General features: G+C 30.6%; 4 protein-coding genes across 4 annotated transcripts; 2 read left to right on the forward strand and 2 right to left on the reverse strand.

The window, feature by feature from the left end:
- The first annotated feature begins 1,412 nt into the window (after positions 1 to 1,412).
- LOC149882018 (uncharacterized) lies at positions 1,413 to 4,572 on the forward strand. The gene is made up of 3 exons (XM_090066927.1): positions 1,413 to 1,601; positions 1,705 to 1,797; positions 2,657 to 4,572. Exons 1-3 carry the CDS (start codon positions 1,565 to 1,567, stop codon positions 4,375 to 4,377), a joined length of 1,851 nt encoding a protein of 616 aa, XP_089923053.1. The 5' UTR covers positions 1,413 to 1,564; the 3' UTR covers positions 4,378 to 4,572.
- A 4,433-nt stretch (positions 4,573 to 9,005) lies between these two features.
- Positions 9,006 to 10,395, reverse strand: LOC149882019 (uncharacterized). The gene has a single exon (XM_090067452.1). The coding sequence runs from the start codon at positions 10,393 to 10,395 to the stop codon at positions 9,163 to 9,165; it is 1,233 nt and encodes a 410-aa protein (XP_089923578.1). The 3' UTR covers positions 9,006 to 9,162.
- LOC145191429 (ubiquitin-related modifier 1-like) lies at positions 9,006 to 11,334 on the reverse strand. Its single transcript, XM_080068529.2, has one exon. It carries the CDS (start codon positions 11,241 to 11,243, stop codon positions 10,941 to 10,943), a length of 303 nt encoding a protein of 100 aa, XP_079924655.2. The 5' UTR covers positions 11,244 to 11,334; the 3' UTR covers positions 9,006 to 10,940.
- A 3,604-nt stretch (positions 11,335 to 14,938) lies between these two features.
- Positions 14,939 to 18,313, forward strand: LOC145191205 (uncharacterized). The gene is made up of 6 exons (XM_080068231.2): positions 14,939 to 16,523; positions 16,750 to 16,865; positions 17,052 to 17,169; positions 17,361 to 17,588; positions 17,697 to 17,957; positions 18,085 to 18,313. The coding sequence occupies exons 1-6, from the start codon at positions 16,454 to 16,456 to the stop codon at positions 18,120 to 18,122; spliced, it is 831 nt and encodes a 276-aa protein (XP_079924357.2). The 5' UTR covers positions 14,939 to 16,453; the 3' UTR covers positions 18,123 to 18,313.
- Positions 18,314 to 19,579: the final 1,266 nt, after the last annotated feature.

The following is a 19,579-nucleotide window of genomic DNA, read 5'->3' on the forward strand; positions in this document are numbered from 1 at the left end:
ACCTACGAGTCTATGGTTCATGATGGTTCAGGCAGACTGACAAATGTTTATGTTGTTTCGTTAATGTGATTTATATACTCTATCATTCAGTACCTCAATAATTCGAGAGCAAATCACATCTTCAGTTCGTCATCACCAAGTTACATGGTAAATTATAACTTTATTCCTGCATATAGGCCTAACAAGGGTGCGGGAGAAGATTTTAGTTATCAGGTTATAATTTTATATCACACGTCGTTTTATGTTGAAGCCACATAAGGGGCCTGTCCTTAAACACTATCCGTATTGTCAATTTAATTGCTTGGTTTTTAATAACTAATTTTGACCTTAAAAATGAGTAGGCCTAGCCTATTTTTAAAACAATAATTTTTATCAGTAGTACGAAAACATTTAGTTTTGATATTGTTTGCTCGTCCTAGCGAATTTCCCATATGGAAGGAGCTATTACCAAAAGTGGAATGGACAAATTTAAGCCCGAGACCATGATAACATTCATCTTGGGGGCCCCAGATTTCGAGAACATTCATTATATATATAGGCCCCATTTACCAAGTGCCGCCCTAGGCCCCAAAACATGTTGGTACGCCACTGTGTAGATGCACCCAGGGAATGATGCTGACAATTTTCTTCCTCTACTTTAGCCAAGAACATTTTTAAATAAATCTAAAGTTGCATCAAGATTACAAAAGCGTTTCACCTAAGATTAAATTTACGTATATTTATTTTGCCTTTGAAATTTGAAAAAATAACAAATTATGCTTTCCCAGTTACAACATCCACACAAACCTCTGAACCGTTGTAATATACTGGCAATATACAGATGAATAAAAAAATATACGTAAATATATGTAATATACAAATGAGTAAAAAAAAAAAGATATTTTTAGCTTGGAATTCAATTTTTAAAACCGACTGTTCAAAAAAAAAAAAAATTTTCTTTTTGAAAATTTTTTTGATATTTTTAAAAGCAATTTGAACAAAAAAAGTTTTTTGCACTGGAGTAAAAAAAAATGTACGAGTCATAAACAAGAGAGAATAACAGTCACAGATCGAAATATTCGCTTCGTTAGTTTTTAGCAGTCCGCTTAATTAAATAAGCAGGCTACCAAAAGGAACTAGTAAACAACTATGCATCGTGTACAATGACGCATATTGAAATGTTAAAAGACGTGGGTTTTTGAAACTAATTAACAAATTTATTTTTAAAAAAATATCCTAAAATTCTTTCAGGTATTTAATTATTAAAAATACTTTCGTTGTATTGTTAAACCACTTCATATAACTCCGGATAATTTCTATATACGAAGTTTACCAATATATACGGTATAAATAAATATAGATTTTGATGTCATAAATGATAAAAATAACGCAGGTCAACAGTTTTAATAAATGGTTTTTGTTCTGAAACATTTGTATTTACTCTTTCTTGCTGCGGTTAGTTGTGGCAAACGACTTCCTCCAATAACTCTAATGTTTGTGGAAACCGTTTAGTATAAATAGCCTTTTGATGTAAGGTCCTACAAAAAAGAAAAAAAAGGGACATTGCTTCTAAACTTCACAAAAGATGAAAGCTTTCACTTGGATTCTATTGGTTATATATGGTAAGCAAGATTCTTTGAAACCTCCTCCTAAACAGCTAAAGAATTGATCTAATTTCTTTAATTCTAATTGTTCTATTTTTTTTTTTTTTTTGTGTTTATAAAGTTTGGACGGCGGTTGACGGAATCGCTATAAACAGAAATAAACCTGATGATTTGGGATTAGAAACTACTCCAAGTAATGGAGGAAAGTCTAAAGGTAAAAATATTAAAATTGCTTTGTATGCATAATTATGCTTGCATGCATAATGTTATTGGTTGATGCCTTTTGGGAATCTTTGCTATATAGTTTTTTCTTTATTGTATTTCGGACTTTAACTTTTTCGTCTACTTGTTTTAGTTTTTTCAATCAAGCGGAAAAAAAATCGTGTTTTTAGACATGCGTTAGGTTTTTTAAATTGAGGTTTTTAAATTTAAGCGAAATTTTAAACTTTATTTGTTGGATGCTTTTTGGATTCTAGAAAACTTGGATAACTGCAGCTGAATATCTAAAAAAAAAATGATATTAATTTTATTCGGTAGAAACATAACTATACCAGCAAAAATATTCTTAAACAGCGATGACTTCGTGTGAGAAGGGTTTAAGTCAATTTTCAATCACAACAATTTTTCGTGGGCAGAAAAATTTTCTGATTGGAACGTAAATTGTTTCCAAAATATTTTGTATATCGTAAAAAAATTGCAAACCAATATTTTCGGTTTGGAGATTTCGAACTTTTTTTTCATTTTTATCGGAAAAAATCTGTGGTCTTGTAACACTTAAAGTGTTGAAATCTTTTTTAATGAACGAAGGGAATGGACTTCCCTAAACAATCCTTTTCAAAAGTTAAAATCAAATTGACAGTTCACGTTGACAGTTCACATTGATGTTTTTGCAAATTTACCTGTAAGTTTTTAAATGAATTATTGCGTTTGATAAGCTGAAAAAATTTCAAAACTACTTGCAAGTAAAACCTCTAAGCATCTGACATCGACCATTACATTTATGCGCGCAGGGCATTTATTATGCGCGCAGGGCATTTATTTTTTAAAAACCTTTTTATTAAAATTTTTTTTAGACTGTTCTCTTGATTTTATCATCGCTATCGACAAGCATATGAGCACGCTTTTACCAAAGCTGCTAAGAAGTATTATTGAAAGAACCGATTTTAATGGGATTGTTCTTAATTTTTTATCCTTTCCTACGATAAAATTTGAAATCACATCGGATAATTACAACAGAATGAGAGACGTTTTTGATGCATTGTTGAAAATGGACAAAAATAACTCCCGAACTTTAAGTGAGATCTTTGAGGAGTCTTTGATAAACCTTGGCAATTTGAGTAAAAGTGAAATTAATAAGATCATCATAATCGTGAGCGACAGGAATGACGATAAAATTAAAAACAATGGAAAGTTTAAGGTGGTATTTATTCAAGAACTGAATGGACAATCTACTTTGGAAAATGAAATTGACATATTGTGTAAATTGACACCAAAGAACCTGACTATTGCGAATGTATCAACCGAGCAACAATCATCACTCTCAGATAACCAATTTAATTCAACAGCTCAGCCTGCTAATGCTAACACATCGTCAACTGAGCAACCGTCATCGCTTTCAGATAACCAACTGAACTCAACAGCTCAGCCTGCTAATGCTAACACATCGTCAACTGAGCAACCGTCATCGCTTTCAGATAACCAACTGAACTCAACAGCTCAGCCTGCTAACGCATCATTAACTGAGCAACCGTCATCGCTCTCAGATAACCAATTTAATTCAACAGCTCAACCTGTTAATGCTAACGCATCATCAACCGAGCAACCGTCTTCGCTCTCAGATAACCAACTGAACTCAACAGCTCAGCCTGCTAATGCTAACACATCGTCAACTGAGCAACCGTCATCGCTTTCAGATAACCAACTGAACTCAACAGCTCAGCCTGCTAACGCATCATCAACTGAGCAACCGTCATCGCTCTCAGATAACCAATTTAATTCAACAGCTCAACCTGTTAATGCTAACGCATCATCAACCGAGCAACCGTCTTCGCTCTCAGATAACCAACTGAACTCAACAGCTCAGCCTGCTAATGCTAACACATCGTCAACTGAGCAACCGTCATCGCTTTCAGATAACCAACTGAACTCAACAGCTCAGCCTGCTAACGCATCATTAACTGAGCAACCGTCATCGCTCTCAGATAACCAATTTAATTCAACAGCTCAACCTGTTAATGCTAACGCATTATCAACCGAGCAACCGTCATCGTTTTCAGATAACCAACTGAACTCAACAGCTCAGCCTGCTAATGCTAACACATCGTCAACTGAGCAACCGTCATCGCTTTCAGATAACCAACTGAACTCAACAGCTCAGCCTGCTAACGCATCATCAACTGAGCAACCGTCATCGCTCTCAGATAACCAATTTAATTCAACAGCTCAACCTGTTAATGCTAACGCATCATCAACCGAGCAACCGTCTTCGCTCTCAGATAACCAACTGAACTCAACAGCTCAGCCTCCTAATGCTAACACATCGTCAACCGAGCAACCGTCATCGCTCTCAGATAACCAATTTAATTCAACAGCTCAGCCTGCTAATGCTAATGTATCATCAACCGAGCAACCGTCATCGCTATCAGATAACCAACTTAACTCAACAGCTCAGCCTGGTATTCCGAACGTGTTAACCGAGCAACCGTCATCTCTTTCAGACAACCAACTTAGTTCAACAACCGAGCCTGGTTTCGCTAACACATTACCCGACCAGCCTACTTTGCCGAACAATTAATATTGCTTTCAGATTACAACTTGACTAACCAGTCAATTTTATTTCTTAAGATGTATTAACCAAGCAAAAAGTTCAAAAATCTGACTTAAGTATTAAGCTGGAGTGTATTGAACAATGTTTTTTTTATTTTCTGTTGTTTTAACTGTCAATGAAGATTTCTTTTAAAAGCTTTACTGAACTATATTTGCACATTTATATTTATTCGTTATCGTTCGAAATTCTTTTAAGCTCCTTTGCAGCGCAATTAGGAAAAAAATTTCTCAAATTAAATGGTTTTGTTGATTCCTGGAACATTTTATTTAGATCATGCTTAACTTTTCTAGCTTATGTAGTGCGGTGGTAACCAGATTTATCAGGGTTTAATTTTCGATATTAAAAAGTTTTTACTCGGCATTTGATTTACTTCGGCATTTGAAACTGATATTTTCAGTTTTTTATGTTTTGGTAAATTATCAACATCTGTGAAATTTTTTAACATTTAAAATTTCTTGACTATTTTTTACAAGAGTTATTACGACAGTAACTTTTGTAAATACAACAGCTATTATTATTGATAATAGTAATATAGATACTATAAATATAGATAAAATTTATCAGACCTTTTGCAAGTTTCCGATAACTTTATTACGTTATTTGATAGTACGATCTTTTTTATTTGGTTTCCAAATTAATTTTATCACCACTGACTAACGCTCTCAACTAGCGTAAGAGAAAAAAATTGTAGATCTACTATGAGAAAATCTTATGAGGGGCAACAGTATTGTTGTGTGCTAATTTGTAAGCAAAAATTGAAGCTTCAACTAGGCTAGCACCACTTCAAGGAGATCACGTTTTCAGAAAAAAAAACCAAATCTCCATAGTATGGTTAACAAAAAGGAAATTTCTGGGAAACGAGGGTAAGTCCTGAAGGAAGATTCAAGTGTCCCAAAAATTGAAATTAAAAAGTATACTTAAATTTGTTCATGAGCTGATTTCAAATTTGAATTTTTTAAAGATCCTTTGGAGTAATCTTTAATTAACTTAAAGTCTTTAAAGCAAACGGTGGTTTATGATATTTTATGTAATTTTTGGAAGTATAATTTGTTTAAAACGATTTTTTCTTACTCTTGAATCTAAAAACGAATCTGTCAATTTCAATAAAATTTCTTTTAACATCAGCAGTAGTTACGGAAGATTTTTTTTTAATTTTAAGGTATTTCTGTAAAACAAACTACAATTTACAAATTTCGATAAATCCTCGAATGGAAATGTTGCTGACATTATTCAAAGTATTTTTTATTTTACAAATTTTTTGATATTCAACGGATAATAACTGATAAAAATGTGAAAAAGATTTGAAATCTTTGATTTTTACATTCAGATTTTAAGATCCAACTTTTAACTATCCTCATTTTCAATAATATGACTTCTTCGTACGAGTAATTTGTTTACATTATATACGCTTTTTTTTTAGCGTTACGTATTCTTGAAATACCAGTTCGCATAAATTTCTAATTACTTTTAATTATTCTGGTTTACTTATAAATGCGTCATTAAACCATAAAAGACTTTGAAAACCATCTTACATCGCATTATTAATTTACATATAAAAACTCTGTTTGATATTAGCGGTTAAAGGAAAAATTGCAAAAATCTTAATTATTTATCCATAAAGCAAAGACGTCGTTACATTGTTAAGACATTAGTTGAGAACTGCCTTGTTTTGTTTAGCTGAAATGAATCGTATTTCGTGGTTAATTCAATTAAAGATATAAATTAAACTAAAGTTTTTTTTCTTTAATCCTTTCTAAATGGTATAGTTGTTGAGCTGTTTTTTTTGCTAAATTTATAATTAATCTAGGTGATATTTTTAACTAAAAAATATTTGCATCAGAAAGCGGACTTGAATCGTTGAGCTGAAGCAGTTAGCAAGTGCGCTCTCTTGATAAAAATCAATTTCTCTCTCTCTCTCTCTCTCTCTCTCTCTCTCTCTATATATATATATATATATATATATATATATATGTATGTATGTAACCAGGCAATATACAAAAAAAACTCGTTCTTTAAGAAAAAGAACTTTAATTTTGTGGGAACAAAGTTATGACAAATATTATTTGGGCTATATTCCGTATTTTGCGCACCAAGCTTTATACTGCTTAGTGTAACGCCATGTAAAAAACGTTATGTATGAGCGTTAAATTTCATCTGGAAACTCATTTACAATAAATACTTTTAATCCCCAGGGAAGTAAGACATGTTCTAGTTACACTTTTAAAAAAGTTCATTATTTCCTCTTTTAAAACTTTCGTTGCTTATCTCAATTAAAAATTTAAAACAATTATGAAGTCATAGTTTTGTTTTTTAAAAAATTACTTAAAGGTTTTGTGAAAACACTGTTTTTTTAATAACAGTATTTGCACAAAATTTTAAGAAACTTGGAGAAACTGAGTTAAAAAAACGTTCTTTTTCCCCCCAATCTTTTTAAGTGAACAGAAAAAATTGTTTTGTTTTTTTTATCATTATAATTATTGTTGTGTAAAGAATCAATAAAACCATGAGGGTGTTGTTTGTCATTCTTGTAACATTTGAAAATTGCACAATATCTAGAAATATAAGTAAACTGCAGTCTTCCTATCCTTGAAAAATCTCACGTTTGATAGTTTGCATGCCGTTAAATTTGTAAACTAGGGCTTGCCAAGTGTACGTATATATTAGGGTGGCCCTTAAAAATGGAGTATTAAAATAATCATGAGACATCCTTTTAATCTGTTCAACTAATAGAAAAAAAAATGATGTGCTAAAAATTTTTACAATTAAACAGTACACAGGGTGGTTCTCTGGCCTTAATATTTGAGTGATATGCTTTAAACCCCTTGAAGCGATGTTTTTTGTTTCATTTGTTATTAATGTGCTTTTAAGTAATAATCATTTATTTTACATATTTATACCAAAATGTTGTATCCTTATATTTATTCTATAAATTGCTATTGTAATCAAAGTTATTGACAGTGCATTTGCAGCAAAAGTACACCGAGCTGTGATGCGTTATAATATTCATTTAGCAACTAGGTTATTATCAGTTTTATCTAACCAGCTATATTGAAGGAGCTTAGCTCTACGTCTGAATTGGACAGATTCTCGATTGCTCACTCCGAGCAGGTAAAAGTCTAACCAAATTATTATTTGCATTACAAAATGCAGATGCAGTTTGACAAAAAAAATGGGCATGAACAATAGTCAACTTATAATGCTACAAGGATGTGCCTAAATAAATAAAAATTAAATATACTGCCATCTGCTAGTATTGTAGCAAAATTCTAATATACGCAAAACTTTGAAACTCTGGGGCAATCCCTATCAAGTAGTTATACTGATTTTTTGCACATATTTTATCTTTACATTAGGAACAAAATGGATCGGTGTCAGAGTTAAATTTATTACTTTTTTTTTTTGCTAAATGCTAAGGGCCATCCTAGTGTATATACAGGCCTGGTTTCCTTCTCCTAAGGCTGACCTAAAATATAAAGTTAAATGAATTAGAGGTTAGTTTTTTTTAGTAATGGTATAAATTTTTATGTAAAGGTCTATTAGACTTAACATCTTACATACATCGTATAGCATCTTAAAACAGATTGACAGGTTTCTTTGAATATTGATGTTTTCGTAATTGATGTCACACTGACGAATACTGATTATCATACTCATAGAAAGAGAAGCAATTATTGCTTTAAAAAACAATTTCACGCTCTGACACATTTTTAGTAGATTTTGTAAAAACAAAAACAGTCTGAAGAAGGTTGAGTTTCTTTTTATCTCTTTAAGAAACCTTGTTTTAAAATATATGCCACAGAAGAATTTGTAGAGTTCCAATCTTTTCTCTATTAACAAATTCAATTAAAAGTTTCCTTAACTTTTTATGTTTTACAAACGAAAAGACTTGATTATTATCAAATTACTACGCAGTATTTTCTAACCGTATTGTTTAAAAACATTTTCAGCAAAAGTTCGCAACGCAACATTTGTTAACCTGCCCTCCTTTTCTGAGCTTTGCTCTCTCTCGAAAATTGTATGCATAGGTCGAATGTTTTTATAATGCATGTATCATATTGTTGGGTATTGTTACAATCAAATGTTTCTTTTATTTTCGATAAACATTTTCTCAATTTACTTCTTTTTTTCTTTGTAAAAATTTGTTGGTCACCTTATTTTTCTTCATATTTAAATTTTAACTTAAATAGAAAACATTAAAGTAAACATGAAATCATACTTATTTTTTATCTCGCTTATTTAAATCAAAATCCTCATTTCGCCCAAATATTAATTTACAAAGCAGGCTTCTGTGAAAGTTTCATAATCATGTAAGTTTGAGAACCTTTAATATAAGGAACTTTAAAATGTAAAATTCTGGTTTTCAGTGGTCTCTCTGGTAATATTTTCTTTTACCAGCGCAAAATTTGGGGGTTTAGTTAAACCAAATCAAATTTTTTAAAATAAATTTTTAAACTCTTTTTTAACTCAGTTAGACGCAGTCAGCAAATTTTATTGTTACTGAAAAGAATAGCGTTTTTTGTCTTATTGATTAAAAATGAAGTTCTTCGTTATTTAATAAGATTTCATTTAGAAAATTACCGCACAGGAAATTCGAGTTTGCCAGTGGTTTCTAATAAAAAATATCTTTTCCAAAATAAGCAAATATAGATTAGCATTAAAGTTTATTGTTGCTAAAATTACATTTCATATACCTAGGTATTTTATTTTCCTTTAAAAAAATCATTTCAGGTAAAAAAAAAAAAGTATTTCACATTATATGGCACTAACACCTGCAGATGTTAAGCAAGAATCCATCAAACGCTGTTCACCATCATATTGGGGTTTATTGTTAAAGAAATCATTATTGGGCTCGTTAAAACTTTTCATACTATCAGTTAAATCTGAGAACGTATGATCGGTGGTATCTAACATAATGGATCCTCTATTTGTACCTTTTTGTTCTCGTAATCGGTTCACTTGACTCAAAAAAGAGTGGTTTTTATTATCTTTCAGTAAAGGTGGATAATTGTATTTTCCACTAGAGTCAATCCAATAACGCCAAACAGCATAAAACAATGTCAGAACAACTATAACTAAGTAAATGCTGCTATAAAGTTTCAAATAAAAAGTGACTCGACCAGCAGGTGTATAAGCTACAGTGTACTTTTTAAAAATATCAACCAAGCTATTATTTTTTGCAGAAGGTATGGCTTCAAGTAAAGAAATATCACTGGATCCATAATCAAGCTTTGCGTAGCAATTTTTATCAGAAAGAAAACATGAATACTTTGTCTTTGAGACATCATAATATGTTCGATTAAATTCAAGTATAACAGATACTTGAGTGAAAAATCGCCATCCAACTGAACTTGAAAACAGTAGGTAATATATATCAGAGCGATTTACTTTTAACATTACAGAACTGTAGTTATTTTTTATGTTACAATTCTGAGAAGGACGAATATTAGCATGGTAATCATAATCAGAGAATAAGACTACCTGTTTCCAAAGTGTCATTTTTCTTTCACTAAAAAGCAAATAAAATTGCAAATACAAGTCAGCACACACAGAGATCTTCACACTTGTTCCTTTCAACAAATGCAATCCCCAGAACTCATATGTCCATGATGCCATCTGAAAACTACTTCCGAACACAGAATGAGATAAATTAGAAGATATGCTAGGCACATTTGGAAGAACACGAAGGAGTATATTTCTTGATGAATTTGATTCAACTATGTTAAAATGAACTTCTTCACTGAAATATGTAGATACAGGTATAAGGAGCTGATCACCATTATTAAGATAGGCATCCATTTTTGTATTTAAGGAAAAGTATGATGCTGTAGATGAATAGAATAATGCTATTCCAATGATAAAAAGGAAAAATATCTTTAAAAAGCAATTCCTCCATTTCTCCAAATTATAACATTTACTAGAGACTAGTTGCAAATGAGAATCACTTGATTTTATCAAGTTGAGTGTGCTTTTTTTGAATGATAGCATTACTTATCTTAAACATCAAATATATAGATTAACTGTAGAACATGAAATTATATGCTGAAATAAAAAATATAATTTATATAATATACACTAAGCAAATCAAAAAAGTTTTAGTTTATGTAAAGGAACTAAGATTAAATCTGTTTCAAATACATTTTTAAAAATATAAAATTTTTTAAAAATGTATTTGAAGGCTTTATGGGATAGTTAATCATTTTTAATATTCTTTTAATATTAACTATCCCATAAAGCCTAAAATGTATTTTTTAGGCTTTATGGGATAGTTAATCATTTTTAATATTCTTTTCAAAAATTTCATTTTTGAAAATCAATTCAAATAAAAAGATTTATGGAAAATTAGAATACCAATTTTTATAATAAACATTTTTTAAACTTCAATATTTAATGAATTTTAATCATCTACCTTAAATTCAGTAAGTGAAAGCAAATAAGCAACTTATCATTCTCAAAATTTAATATAAAACTTCTTAACAAAAGGCCTGTAGTAATAGTTAATATGACAACTATGAAACCAAAGTAATTCATAACTAACCACCATGCAATGTTGATATAAAGGTAATTCGATCATTTTCTTGAAGTTTATAATCTAACTCATCCATCAGTTCCCAATCAATATCATTCACTAGCACTAAAATACCAGGGCGAACAGTCTCACCTTGAATAAAAAGTTCTGGTCGCTCTTTTAAAAGATTATCTTTGATCCAGAATATTAATCTACGAATATTCCATGTAACTTTTGCAGAATCAAGCTCAACAGTATGCTCTTTTACATTATCAAATAATAACTCTGCACCACCATTAAACTCAACTATTATTTTCAATGTGCCCATGTTTGTCCTAAATAAGCATACTTACATATTAGGCACAATAATATAATTGCAATGTATCAAAATCTATTCTTCAGTTGTATCATAGAGTCTATTATTACCTACAATCACCTTTTTAAAGTAAAATATCAAAATACTTTCTTTGAATATTCTACACATGAATGTTTTTTAAACTTTATAAAACTTTAAAAAAGATTTTTAGTTAACTAAGGGACTGCTTTGTGAGTATGTTAAAGTTAATGACATGTTTGATTATATAAGCCAACCACTTAAACAGTTTTCTAGAAACAAGAGAAGTATGGTAGAAGAATGGCTACTCTTTACGTTTTAGACAGGAAAACATCTCCAATTGGAGGTAATCCTACAAAGTCCGTAAAAATTACCGTAATTGATAAAAATGCAGCTTAAACTTTTAACTTGCTGTACGCGTAGGGCTGGTGATGACAGTGAATTTCAAAAACTTAATTAAAATTAGATTGGATCGTATTACAAAAAAAAAAAAGTTCAAAATGTTATACATGTGTTGTTTTTTTTTTTTTAAATAAAAGTTAAAAAAAAAAAAGCCGCTATCCTATTAAAAGATTTCTTAAAAAGTTAATAGACTTGCAACATTTCATTTGAGAATTAAAGGTCAGCAATACAGCTGTACAACGTCAAAACACAGTATCTGTATTTTTCATAATTTGATATGAAAATGATTTTTGTAAAGTACGTCGGGCCGCCAACTTAGCTTCATACTTATCACTTGAAACTTCATATTATTGAAACTTCATATTATGAAGTTTCAAGTGATAAGTATGAAGCTAAGTTGGCGGCACGACGTACTTTACAAAAATCATTTTCATATCAAATTATGAAAAATACAGATACTGTGTTTTGACGTTGTACAGCTGAATAGTTTGTAACGGAATTGAGAGCATTAACAAATGATTTTTCTGTGAAATATTTGATTAAAACTTTTAAAAGCCCTGATTTAATAACTTCATTTTTTTTTTTTTTTTTTTTTTTTTTTGTAACAATTGCTTAAATTTTTTCGTTTTAATAGATATTTATCATTACTAGCTTTCAAGAGAGAAAAATATTAATCAAAAATATTAATCATTTTCAAAGCTTCCAGGCAGTTTTTGATGTATTCAGACAATACATTTTAGCCGTTGAGTTTCTTTCATATGGCAAAAGGTAATTTCAGCATTCATATTTTCTACACCTTGCTCTTCATAAATACCGAGACCCTAACTCAAAATGCATTTTTAGTGTGATCGACTCGTTCGGCTGTGTTTCACAGCCGAACTAGTCGATTACACTAAAGTATTTAATTAATTTTTCAATCGCTCTTTCTCATTCCGAAAAAAGTATAAAATAACGAAGAAAACAAAGGAAAAAAGCATTTACCCCCTTGCAAGAGTAATTTAAATGAGTAAATCTTCATGAGATTATTTTTCATAATGCTAAGCAATAAATTTGAAAAAAATGTCATTTCACCAATTGTGATGATAGATTATCATTAATGATTTCACTTGAATTTATAAGGTTGTTACATATCGCATATCTGCAGAAGAAAACGATAAATTTTTCACTCAAGACCTTTACCTTCTTATGAATACCTGCACCAATAAAATTCAAGATCGCTAAAAACTTTAAGCATTAAATCGCAAAGATCTAAGATACTGTTTACTAATGAGTAAAGAGAATTTTAGAGCACATTTACAAAATTAGGGTTTAATAACCTCTATGTATTTTTGAATTTATTGTGAGAAGGGAAAACAAAAGAAATTTTAAACATCATCTTTAAGTTTTACCCGACTCAAACTTATAATATTCGATTGAAGAAAAGTGTGAGACAGCCGAAACACTTAGTACACACATGTACAATTTGCTTGAAAAATAAATTAATCACACCATTAAAGTTTAAAACTGCTTTCACGAAAACGACCAGAAATTCATTTGGCAATTACACTGATTTTTTTAATAGTTCAATTAAAAAAATTCGCGAAAATTCTGTAATTATCTTATAATTTTTAAAAATAAGTCGAGACCAGAGATCGTCACTTAGCAAAAAATAACCGGTAAAACCTCAACAATAAAAGTAGAACGTTTCATTAAAGGTTATACTGTATTAGATAACGAAAAACGGAAGTAGTGTTCTCCTGGTTGTTATGTTCAAAACAGATAAAATGGAAGAATACGAATAGAATTTAAACAATGTGGATTTGATAACAAATAACCTTTTTACTTTGTTATTTTGTTCCAGATTTACAAAAAAGGTGAACGAATGTCAAAGAAAGTAAATCACTGGTAACATGCGCTTGAATTGCCCATTGAGGAAATTTGCGAATCCTACCCATGTGAGCGATATAAAATGCAATATATTTAATATGATAATTTTTTATTATCTATCATCATCATCATCATCATCATCATCATCATCATCATCATCATCATCATCATCATCATCATCATCATCATCATCTAGTAAATCTATTTTCTTTTACTATTTTTATTAGCATTCTCTCATTCCTGGGTGTTATTTTCTTTTTTCAACCGCATTTGCCTTGTCTCTAAACACATAATGGGAGGATATTTTTCAACTTGTCTTGGATTCGCTATACAGTGCGTCATGCTAAATCACATTTTCTTGATATTTCACTTATATTGAGTAATGTTTATTTAAAGATATAAAATAACTGCTTTTTTTTTTTCAGAACTAGTCTTCTTTTTTTCCCATTTTGTAAATAAAAGCCTTTAAAAAATTTTTTTACCAAAAGTTATTTTAAAAAAGGTAAAAATTGGTTTCTTTAGAAAAATCTATTAACAAAATATTGAAGGAATTGTTTAAAAATTGTTCAAAAGTATTTTTTAACACAAGTTTTACCTAATTAAATCACATAACAAAAAACATCACTTCACTTAAAGAAAGAATATCAAAAAAATGTATGACAAAACATAAATTCCGTGAATTAAACAAATGCCACTTGTCTCCCTAAATTTGTTGCCACCTTAAAAATAACTTCATAGTTTGATCTGACAGTGTAGTGCAAAGTTTGCTTCATTTATTTTTCATGCCTCTTTTGATAACTTGGGATAGTTGCTACATTTTTTTATATTAAAAGATTTTAAGTGGTTCAGCAAAATATTCTTTACTTGAAGAATATTTTGCTGTAGCCATAATAGGTTTTTTCTGTTATTTGAAGTGACAATGGCTAAATATTCTATGTTTCTCGTTAGGCATTGCTGATATAAAGAACACTTTTTTTATCTATGCAGTTGCAAGTTGCTTTCTCTGAAATTAGGGTTTTTTGGTAAAAAGTAGTGGTTGTGTAAATTTATAATGTCCTTCATGTTTGGCATGCAGCTTTGACTCACTTTGATGGAGTGTCTTGTAAATATTTTGGGGAGGTTGTGATGGAAAATATTAGCCAATAAGGTTTAAAAACCGTTTTCCTTTATTGGTGATAACTTTTTTGTTGGAAAGAGGATTGAACCAGATGATTTTGTGCCAGCGATTTTTGTTGATAACGGGGGTGCAAGTTAGTAATGTAAGATTTTGGTTGCAACGAGACTTTTTTTAAACTTTCCTCGCGCGTATGAGTAGAATTTAACCGCAACAGTTTTATTTCTACCACGTTTCTCGGCTTTTAACAAAAAGTACCAGCTGAACACAATAGCGTGCTCAAGTGAGACGGGATATAGACTGGAATATTCTATTTCATGTAGCGAAGCTTTTCTCAACTAAATTTATATTCTATAGTGTAGTTTGTTGCAATCGTGATGCCATTTACTTAAGGAATCGTGATGCCATTTAGTTAAGGAATCATTTAGAACATATAAGCTAAAATAAATTTATTAATTACTTAAGTCTTAGAAATGAGTTATCAAACGCCGCTAAGGATTTCATTCTGCAATTAAAGATTGTAACAGAGAAATGTAAATGTTATCAGAACGTTTTGAAGCATCAACTATAATATTGAGTGATTGAGATGTTGGTTCGGAAAGGTACTTGTTTTAAGTCACAAAAAATTTTCGTAAAGCCGAATCTACTTTAAATCTACTTTATACTTTTAACAAAGTTTACAAAAAGATTTAATCTTCGTTGTTGTTTTATTTCTGTCTTCAATCAAGTCGCGGCAAAAAATTCTTCCAGCGAAGATTTTTGTTTATACGAAAAACATAGAAACAGAATGTTTTCTGTTTCAATTTTTAAATGCCTTTTTAACGGAAAAAAACAAGTTGAAAATAGGAAACATGAATTTTTATTATATTAGTTAGTCTAAATGAAATATATTTAAAGTGATTTTTATATATCTTAACATTTAGGTATATAGTGATACGGAATATTAATCTTGTCTAGACAAATATGTATGCATATGTATATTATTGATCCTTTTTTAAATGGATACTTGATTACACTAAGGTTGATTCCAGGTCCTATCTGAAATGATACTTGCGCTATCTGATGTTCATTTTGCGACTTCCAACAAAGACAAATAATACAAAAGTTGACATTTTCTACTTGAATACTTCGTTTAATTAATGAGATTTAGACACAAATATGTCTAAAATATGCTTAATGGCTTTAATAACTTCGGCTTAACTGACACCTTTTTGGTTCGAGGCGTTTAAATTGCCAAAGAGTAAATTATTCTGAAGTTGTGCATTGCTATCGCAAGAATAAACATTTTTATTAGTTTTGTTAACTGATCCTTGACACAGACTGCTGTGTCTTCAAAATAAATCTTGATTTAACCTCAAAAACGATAGAAAGTATTTGATCTTAAACTTTGCCAGTTTTGAGTTGCAATCTTACTCCTGCAGCAATCTTGCAAAAACCTTATGTATCTTATAATTTCATTTTGGAGTGAACAAAACGGTATTCTGTAAAACAATATAAAACAGTTTCTGACATCAATTTTCAAAAATCCGTCTAATGCAACTTCCCCACCCAATGAGAGATTATTTCATGCGTACTATAATTCTAGTCGGCTCATCCTAGTAGACAGCTCTCTTGATGTTACGCTCAACTAACTTTTGCTCAATTGCGCTGCAATTTTTTCAAAAGTGCGCGTGAATAAGTACCAGCGTGAATAAGTACCAGCGTTAACTTCGAAAATCGGTGAGCGGATTATATTAAAGTGAGCAAAATAATTTTCACGATCATTTTCTAAAAGTATTTCAACGAATTCACTTGCAAAGTGGTATAAAACAAAAAGAAAATCATGGCAAAACTATTGTGGGTTATTTTATTGGCCTTTTGTCTTCTAGTTGTTGATGCAAAGAAAAAAGCTGGTAAAGTTGTTTTTCGTTTGTTTTTAAAAAATCCTAAGTCTTAAATTTAATTTTCCCTTTGTTGTTCAGTTTATTTGGAAACAAAAAAATTGTATTGAAAATACTAAAATTTCCACAAACCTCATATATATTAAAAGTGTTAACAGAATTTTCAAAAAATTTGACATTAAAATATCCACGAAAATTCCTTCTTGTTTGTTTGTTCATACATATGTATTTACTTCAGCTGAAACACCCGCTAAGACTCCGGAAGCACCAGCTGCACCCCAGGCTGAAGAAGAATCAGCGCCAGAAGAGGAAGAAGATAAAAAAACCGAGGAGAAAGCTGAAGACGAGGACGCTGTAAATATTCAATGTTATTTAAATCTACTTTTAATTTTATCAAGTCTTTTAAACACCTTATCTAAAAGTATCCAAATGTTTGTATGACCTTATCTAAATGTATCCAAATGTTTATATGAGCGTGCGTTTATAAAAGTATTAGTTTATAATGTAGCTGAAAGTTTTGAACTGTTTACTCGTCGGTAGGTTGAGGAAAAGAAAGAGGGAGTAGCTAAAAACAAAGAAGAAGATAAAGAAGAGGCTAAATCTGAAGAGGCCGCTGAAGCATCTTCTGATGACGATGGAGTTGAGAATGCTCCCGAAAGTAAAACCTTCGAATTTTTCTGTGTTCATTTTTCTCCGTCGAATTAAAAGTGATGATCCTAGATTTCTTTTTAAAACATCCCTATTTTGTTTCACATCGATGTTTTCATAAATCTTTTAGTATACTATCTTTGTTCTTTATGCATCAGTGTAAAATAAAAGAGTGTTAAAGTAGAAAAATCCTTTTTTTAGTGGCTTGCAACTTGAAATTTAAACGTGTTGGCTGTTATGCTGATAATAACAAGAAAGAGCGTCCACTGAGATCTTACATCATGAGTGACGCAGATATTGGAACAGTTTCAAAGAAAGGAAAATTACCTAAAGGAGATAAGTTCAACATTGAGTTACCGAAATTCGCCTGTAAATGTGCCAATGAAGCTATTAATGCTGGAAACGCCGTCTTTGGTCTCCAAAATCTTGGTAAACTAGAATTACGATGCTCACTATTTTTTCTATCTTCTCATTTTGTTTGATTTTTGATAGTTTTAACAAAAATTAATTTCATATTGTTTTGCTTCTGTTTATTAGCTGAATGCTGGACAGGACCAGATGACAGTAAATATGATAGAGATGGTGCGTCTGAAGAGTGTGTCACCTTTAATTACGCACCATGTGGTCCAGGATCTGAAATGTGCGCTGGAAAAAAACACGCCAACTTTGTATACTACGTAGATACTCCTGAACACACAAAAACCAAAGAGGAAATTGCAAAAGAATACAAAGAATACAAGAAAAAGGTTTCTGCCTACCGAAAACGTTTGGCTGCCAAGAAGAAGGCTTCCAAGAAACGTAAGTTTTCTCATAGAGAATAGCACGAGTTATTTGCAGAAATTTTTTAAGTGATGTTCTCTAAAACATTTCCATAAACATTCAATATTGCGTTCTTGTTCATTCAATATTGCGTTCTTGTTCATAGTGAAGGCCAAGAAAGCTAAGAAAGCCAAGAAAGAATAAAAACTTCCTGCTGCTTAATTCGGCGTAGAAAAGAATACCACTCACATCTTTTGCAAAAACGTTCAGTGTTAAGGTTGTTATTGAATGATACTTATTTATAGTATATACGACTTATTTTCTATTCATGAATTTGAAAAATAAATAACACCGTGTAAATTACTGTAGCTATATGTAATACAAAGTCTCCCTACTATTTGTAGTTGATCGAAATTTTAACATTTTTATACCGTTGAGTATATTAGTAAGTAATCAAGCTATCCTAGGTTTGAGTCCTAGTTCTGACTATGCTTAAGTTTACTGTACTAGGTATCTGGAAAGCGCCGCAGATCTTCAAAATGGTTTTCTAAAAAAACATCACATCTTAGCACATTTAGTTTCAGAGCTGAAATCTGTAAGTTTAAGCAGAAAGTATAAACAAAAGCTGACTGAGTTTGTGCGCCTTTTAAGGTGAGCTGAGTTTAAAATCTACCATTTTAAATCGCAGCATAAAATGCATAACGTTTATACATTTAACTGCACATGAAATGTCCATTTGTTGTTTTTACAGTTGTTAAACGCTGTAATTTTTTTTGTTATAAATCAGACAATATTTTAACTTTTCCATAGAGATGATTTTTAAAAAATTCGTTTTTTAAACCTTTCGGGGCCTTTTAAAAAACTTTTAACTCGATTTTTTAAATTTTGCTATTACTGTTCTAATATTATATATAGCATCACCATCCAGTAAAAGATTAATTAGTGTTGGATTCCAACAAGACTTGTCTTTTTTAAAAACCCACCAGTAACACCCCATGAAAAACCTACCAGCCACACCCCCCATGAAAAGCATCTAGGATAAAAAAAAAGTCAAAAAAAAACTAAAAAAAAAAACTTTGGGAAACTTAATCTTGAATTAGAAGATAGTTTGCCGGAGTTTAAGAATAAACTAATTTTGAAAATGTCTAAAAAACGAGGTTTAGAATCTTTTATTTAAAAGAAAATTGCAACTGATAATAAAAATCTGCATTAGTGTTATTTTTTACTTGTTATTTAAAACTTGTCCATTCCACAGCTCAACTATTAACATTAATCAAAAATTACATATATGTACAATATTCTAATAAATTTGACTAGACAAGTTTACTTTAATCTTTCTTGAAGAAAATATGAGAGTTGTCCCTAAGAAAATTCATGGGATGATGACTACTGTTCACTTTATATTCATTATCTCAGAGCCGTTTGAAGTTTAAATAAACAGATTCGGAACCATGTTCTAACAAAAGCCCTATTATGATATTCATGAGACATCGTGTACAAAATTCACAAGTACATACGATTAATATATGTACTTTAGGTGAAAGATTTATGTATGCATCTCTATATTCTTGAACTTTAAACTGGTAAGAAGATCAAGTGTTTATCCCAGGCAACTGTCCGTAACTTTTCTTAAATATTTAAATGCTTCGGCAAACGAGATT

This window comes from Hydra viridissima, unplaced genomic scaffold (genome assembly GCF_058129835.1).
Source record: "Hydra viridissima isolate aposymbiotic clone 2 unplaced genomic scaffold, HvirCarnegie_v1 scaffold_11, whole genome shotgun sequence".
In the NCBI taxonomy this organism is placed as follows: domain Eukaryota; kingdom Metazoa; phylum Cnidaria; class Hydrozoa; order Anthoathecata; family Hydridae; genus Hydra; species Hydra viridissima.

Coding starts and splice junctions, on each gene's coding strand:
- LOC149882019 (XM_090067452.1), bottom strand. CDS start 10,395: ATGCTATCATTCAAAAAAAGCACACTCAACTTGATAAAATCAAGTGAT.
- LOC145191429 (XM_080068529.2), bottom strand. CDS start 11,243: ATGGGCACATTGAAAATAATAGTTGAGTTTAATGGTGGTGCAGAGTTA.
- LOC145191205 (XM_080068231.2), top strand. CDS start 16,454: ATGGCAAAACTATTGTGGGTTATTTTATTGGCCTTTTGTCTTCTAGTT. Junction 17,170..17,360: donor AGTTGAGAATGCTCCCGAAA/GTAAAACCTTCG, acceptor TCCTTTTTTTAG/TGGCTTGCAACTTGAAATTT. Junction 17,589..17,696: donor CTTTGGTCTCCAAAATCTTG/GTAAACTAGAAT, acceptor TCTGTTTATTAG/CTGAATGCTGGACAGGACCA.
- LOC149882018 (XM_090066927.1), top strand. CDS start 1,565: ATGAAAGCTTTCACTTGGATTCTATTGGTTATATATG. Junction 1,602..1,704: donor GATTCTATTGGTTATATATG/GTAAGCAAGATT, acceptor GTGTTTATAAAG/TTTGGACGGCGGTTGACGGA. Junction 1,798..2,656: donor TAATGGAGGAAAGTCTAAAG/GTAAAAATATTA, acceptor AATTTTTTTTAG/ACTGTTCTCTTGATTTTATC.